At 44.1% G+C, this 6,122-nt stretch overlaps 1 protein-coding gene across 6 annotated transcripts in view; it reads right to left on the reverse strand.

The window, feature by feature from the left end:
- LOC104936738 (triple functional domain protein) overlaps nucleotides 1–6,122 on the reverse strand; it is a 72,560-nt gene that overhangs the window by 19,918 nt on the left and 46,520 nt on the right. For all 6 annotated transcript variants that reach the window (XM_027287412.1, XM_027287410.1, XM_027287409.1 and 3 more), the window contains 9 exons: nucleotides 2,938–3,112; nucleotides 2,606–2,801; nucleotides 1,698–1,864; nucleotides 1,452–1,571; nucleotides 1,146–1,337; nucleotides 892–1,041; nucleotides 692–806; nucleotides 230–345; nucleotides 19–141 (listed from right to left, as the gene is read on the reverse strand). In XM_027287412.1, coding sequence (XP_027143213.1) covers nucleotides 19–141; nucleotides 230–345; nucleotides 692–806; nucleotides 892–1,041; nucleotides 1,146–1,337; nucleotides 1,452–1,571; nucleotides 1,698–1,864; nucleotides 2,606–2,801; nucleotides 2,938–3,112 — 1,354 coding nt within the window. The remainder of the gene's footprint in view (nucleotides 1–18; nucleotides 142–229; nucleotides 346–691; nucleotides 807–891; nucleotides 1,042–1,145; nucleotides 1,338–1,451; nucleotides 1,572–1,697; nucleotides 1,865–2,605; nucleotides 2,802–2,937; nucleotides 3,113–6,122) is intronic.

Raw genomic sequence — 6,122 nt, forward strand, 5'->3', positions numbered from 1 at the left:
TGTGTTAAAGAGGCCAACCTTGGCTGTGATGTGGAAGTCCTCATGCTCCTTCAGCAGCTCCTGTGTGTGGTGGATACTCGAGCCTGTGGAGGTGTGTGTGGACAGGTAAAACTCCCCGGTGTCGTGGATCCACTCCAGAGCCTGAAAACACACAGGGCGCATGTATTGTCAGCAGTGTATGGTGCAGGAATCTGTTGTCATATTACTTGAGCGTTGCAGCGTTCTGTACCTGTTTGGCACTGCGTTCAAACACCACATACTGCTGACACTGGTCCAGCCGTCGTTTCCTCATGGTCCAGAAGTGGAGAACACGATTCTCCCTCTGTAGCAGCTCATTGAGGATATCTTTACACAACAGAAGCACAGAGAAACGCTCAGCACCAGCCTCACTTCAATTATTTAATCAGTTTCTGCCTGTCAGCAACACGTAACGAGAGCTCCAGATTTATGAAAGAGCTTTTCAGCATCTGGACAGGTTAGCAAGAGCGGAAGTAATCTCATTATGTCCAAAAAAGACACATAACGGAGGCTTCTTCACGTTCTTCTTCAACATTTCAACTGTTTATCCTTTAGACTACTGTAAACTACTACTGTTCCTCAAGTGCTTTTACATCATACACTCTCAGCCTCAACGTGCAGTGTTGAGGTGTTACAGCCTCAGTAATGTTCAGTGTATTTTCCTGTTACTCACTTTTAACCTGCTGTTCTGGTGCTTTGACGTGGCTCAGCATCCCGGGCATGTTGACGCTGTTCCTGTGCATGTACTTGAGAAAGACGTCTGCGTTTCTTCTGGCCAGAGTGCACGCCTGATAGAAATATCAACACACGTAAAGATCAGAGATGTAACTTGATACTATGCTTAGGGTTTGTTTTGATTTTCTCGGACGTTACCTTGAGGAAGGCCTCCTTCTGCTCCAGGTGTTTACTGATCATGGGGGTGACGTGGTCCGTTTCACAGTTGGGTCCCAGTTTGTCGGCTCCTCCGCACCAGTCCTCCTCTCGTTTATATTCCTGTTCCAGACTCTCCAGCACGCTGCAGACCTGTGGAGACAAACACACTTGGTCTGTCATCTATAAAAAGACATTCAAATCTTTGAGAGAAAGAGACAAATTGATTCCTGAAACTTCTAAAGCGGGTCTCCTACCTGTTCAGAGGTCTTATAGAAGGCCACTGAGGCATTGACCAGCTTAAGTCGGTCCTCCATTTTCAGCATGAGCTGCTGCCAGTGGGAGGCCACGCTCTCTGCACAATCTCTGATCAGGTCCATGTCATAGTGGTTTGCCTGAAGCAGAGCCTCCGCCTTCTGCTGAACCTGCAGGGCACTCTGGTGGGTTTTCTGCAGAGAGGGTAGAGGTGGCGAAAGGATGGGGAAAGTTAAATCTAGCTTCAGACTGTGAACAGACAACATGATGTGGAGAGAAACTGATGTGATAAACAAACACTGCCTCACCTCAATGGCGTGTTGAAACTGTTCATGTTCCCTCTGCAGTTGTTCGGCTTCCTGCAGGGAGCTGGCTGTTATTAGACCAGCGTTCAGCATCGACTCGCCGTTACGAATCCAACCAAGAACCTGCAGCAAGGATGAAATTAAATAACTGTCAAATATCCAACATTTTATCAATTTTTACCACTGTAGTTGCAAAGTCTTGGCCTGCAGATGGCGCCTTTTCTCAGGTATATGATAAGAGTGTCCTACCTGTTTGACTTCAGCCTGCAGGTGTCTCAGCTGGACACACTGCTCCAAGTGCCTGCGGTGCTGCTCGGCTGCCAAGTCGAGTTCTTGCTGCTTCTCGTGGAGAAACTCCAGCAGGTCCTGAACCCGCGTAGCCATATCGACATCTCGGTCGCACAGCAGCTCCACACCTGGAGGCCAGACACACACTGCCATTAGCTTTGGAGTGGATACAGTAGACCTGCAATTAACTTTAGATATTTTTTAATCCCCAACAGTTCTAATTATTTCCTCACATTTGGATCAGTCTTGTAAAGCGTATTCCATTTTAATAAGGAATGTAATCAGTGTGTTTCAAAACATGTGAAGTGATGTAACCATTCTTTGTGTTGTTTTAGAGAGCACCTATTAGCATGTGAGATCACAGGTGAGTTATTATTGTTAGTGAGTGGGTGCCTCTCATCACAAACGCTGACTGAATCTGACCCGCAACACCTACACAGTATCAATATTAAACTAATGTAGCCAACACAGAAATCTGTGCAGCAACAGTGAACATGAGCTGTTTTCTAAATCTTAACCCTCATCTGAATGATGACTGATGTCAGTAAAACATCTCTTTACCTCTACTTCACAGCATTTGAGATATAATAGTTTATTAAAACTAGCACTGGAGGACAGGTGCAGAGCAGACAAATTGATTCACTTTTCAAAAGACCTTTTCAAGACCATCATCCAAAGCGACTTACAAAAAAAGGGAAACAATCACGGTACAGTGCAATAAGGACATGTTAGCGCAGCAATAACTACTAGTTGTAGATACATTTAGCTGTTCCAGACCAGACGCACTGCCACGTTCTGGATCATCTGAAAGGCATGGTGTGGCGTGGCGTGCTGCTGTACATACAGTACAGTCTTTGTAGTGTACTCACCAGAAGACTGGACTTCGTTGACATACTGCAGCAGCTCCTGTCCCTGGTGGATGACATCGAAGGTGAGATTGTTCATGGTCAGGGCCTTGTCAGCGTGGTGCTGCAGCCTCTGCTCGGCCAGCGTCAAGTCCTCCGTGTCGAAATCATTCATCTGGCCTGTCAGCTCCTCGTTCCATGACTCCAGGTCAGAGATGATCTGAGGAAAGATGATAGGATTCTACTTTCCAGAGGCCACAAACACTGTGTATTCATTGTTTTTTCAAATAATCTCTACAGTATGTCACTGTTAAGCAGTACTTGGGTAGAGTCTGATTGCACGAAACTACACTCACATCAATGGCGTCCCTCTCGAAGATGCGGAGCTGCAAGAAAAGCTCCAGTTTGATCTTCCTCTCCTGGAAGAGCTCCTCCATCTGGGCCTGGGCCTCGTCCAGCTGCTGCAGGACGCTCTCGATATGGTTGATGGAGCTGTTGTGGGGCGTCTTGTTGCTGGAGATGGCCGAGTCCCTGGAACAGAAACGCACAATTAAGCAATAAGCGGTGAGAGGAAGCGCCGTGCACTTTAGTACATAAGGACACAGTTGGGCTCGACGCCAAGCGAGCTGAAAACTGCTGCATAGCACAGCCTGCAGTGGCTTATTCAGCTGTAATATAGCAAAGAGGGAGCTGATGCTCATTTAATTTAAACGGTGGAACGTTTGGCCTGAAGAAAGCGAGCACGATTTAATCTTTCAAATTTCAATTTCAAGATTGAATTTTGGAGCCTTTTAATATTTAATGATTTCTATTAAACTGTGCTTTATTTATCTTTTATTGAGAAACAAACATCCTGCTGTCTAATGTGGATATTAAAAATGAAAACAAAGGTATGACTGAACTGATTTATAAAATATTACTGAGTAAAGTTAAATATTTAATGATAAAACCCCCCAAGGGCTCATGTTATAACAGAACATACATATTGTACCAATATATAAACATTTATATTTATATAGATACTCACATATATAGAGATACATTAATAACATGCCTTCTAGTTTGTGTCTAAACATCTAGATCTAATAAATATATTATTATTAGCTGAACTATCCTCATTGCAACACCTCTTTTAATCTTTGCTTTCACTGTGGATCTAGTTTATTTGAGCTAGTTAATTTCATGAGCCATAAAAACTACACATTTCAGCTCGTAATGTTTATTTTTATCTAACAGGTTTCATGGTTTAAAGGATCAGTCTATGATGTTACGGTTAGTTTAATTTCAACCTTCATTTTCCTTCTTGGTTTAACACTACACGCCATGTGGAGCTCAAAGTCTGGAGAGTTCAAACAAGTGGGAAAGATTCATACATCCAGATTCTGATTCATCAATCCGACAGATGCACACATGCGCGACTGCATGAATACCAATGAGTTTTCCAAGAGGCGAAATATGAGTAAGCAAAGACAGCGGAGGTCTGATTGGCTCCAGGTTGATTCATCAGTGTGACAGACGCACTCCGAAACTCAGATTCGCATTCACGATCGCACGTGTGTGCGCGCACACAAGCGAAGGGTGTGTGTAGAGTTACAGCTGCCTCCCGGGGAGACTGCTTTTATAAGCGCACGTCTAATTATGTGGCAGACTTATGTAAGAATTCACTATGGAGCCAATACACGAGGGAGAGAGGGATGGAGAGAACGAGAGAACCAAGGGGGTGGACGAGGAAGAAGGAGGTAGTCGAGGGACGGGAACATCCTCTGTATAAATATAGAGCTGGAGAATGAGGGTCGACTGCATCCACCTCTCAAACACCTCCTTGTACCTCTCGGATTTCTTTTTTTGGGCGGCTGTCTTCTCAAAATTACCCTGACAGACTGCATATATTTACACAGTCACACAAATTTGAATTCCAAATCGCTCCATGACTAAATTACCCTGCCAAATCTCCGTTGAGAGGAGAGAATCATTATGTAACAAGACCTGTTTTAACATCTTTATTGCCACTAATTAGCTCAGAGGATTGTTGCGTCATTTGTTGTGCACAGCGTGTGCACAGTTATCTTGATTTCTTTCACTGCTGCTGGATTCTCCCTCTTAACTAGTGCTGTAAGGGATTGGCTGCAGTCAGTTTATTGGTTTTACTCGAAGTTACGGCTGCCATAGACACACCTATAGACAACTTTTTGTTTTGTTTACTGTGTATGCAAATCTAGGTGTGTGTGGTTGCCCTGTCCTGACTGCTGGTCCCAGCTGAGGAGTGAGAGAGGTGTGGCCGCTGCTGTCACTGCTTCCTGGAGACGTAGACGGTCCTGATTGGAGCAGCAACCGGTCCGACCGTCCAATCCGCTCGATTTTATTTTAGGAATTACAACTAGAACTGCCAAACAGTCGTGGCGCCTTGTGTTTTTAGTGTGGAGCTCGCCTTTGTGTTATACTCAAACTAGTTGTTCACTACTGTGAACGTTAATAGTTAATTTGGCACACAGGTAGGTATTTCTGTCAGTCACTAAATAAGAGGTTGTGTTTTGTTTTTGGTTACCAGATGAGTGTTAGAGAGGTTTTCTTTCATTTAGATGGACTCTGTTGGTTTGAACACCATCCACTTGCCCTTTGTTTCCCTTGTAGTTACCTCATCTCTTTTTGTTATATAATAACAAATACATTCCAGAAAATAAATAACTTTTTACCAAATAACAGCTGGTTTTATGTCACTTCCTATTACCTCACGAGTTGGAACGTAACACCCTTGTTTTTTGATGCAGATTGCATTGATTCACAACAGAAGTGAAACTTAAGCTGGTTTCAGATCATCTGTCAGATGATTAAAAGGTTAAATAAGTATTTGTGGAACTGAATCATGTGTTTGCTTTTTACAGAACTCTAAATGCATTAGTTCGGTTCGTCAGTCAGGTATATTAAGACTTTGTTCGTCGCGTTGAGCAGCGCAAAGTCCTGCTGGACATGTCTGTCGCCTTCCACACGCACGTCAAAGAGGTAGGCAGGGAGGATGATGTAATGCTGAAGTGGATGGTGGGCTGTGTGTTTGTGTGGATGAGAGCTTCACAGTGCTCTCTGAGCAAGGAGGGAGATAATAACCAGATAAAATGGAATATGCGTGTGCTGCTTTGCTTTTATCCAATTAGTCACACAGAGATGGACAATCTGAGGACATTCTCCCTCCTGTATATCTATCAAAGGATAAGATAGGTATTAGGATCAGGTTTAGGTCAGACTTGAACATCAAATTTAGGCCAGAGAATCAGATAAACTTTTTGTTTGTGAGTTTTGAGCTATAACACCATCAATGTAAGCAGATAGGAACACTCATAAATCATCCTAATAAATGTCCTCCTGTAGCTGTGGACATGGCTGGAAGAGCTCCAGAAGGAGCTGCTGGACGATGTTTAGCCGAGTCGGTGGAGGCTGTACAGGATCTGATCAAACGCTTCGGCCAGCAGCAGCAGACCACGCTGCAGGTCACCGTCAACGTCATCAAGGAGGGAGAGGATCTCATCCAGCAACTCAGGTAGAGATT

This window comes from Larimichthys crocea, chromosome XIII (assembly GCF_000972845.2).
Source record: "Larimichthys crocea isolate SSNF chromosome XIII, L_crocea_2.0, whole genome shotgun sequence".
NCBI classification, from domain to species: domain Eukaryota; kingdom Metazoa; phylum Chordata; class Actinopteri; family Sciaenidae; genus Larimichthys; species Larimichthys crocea.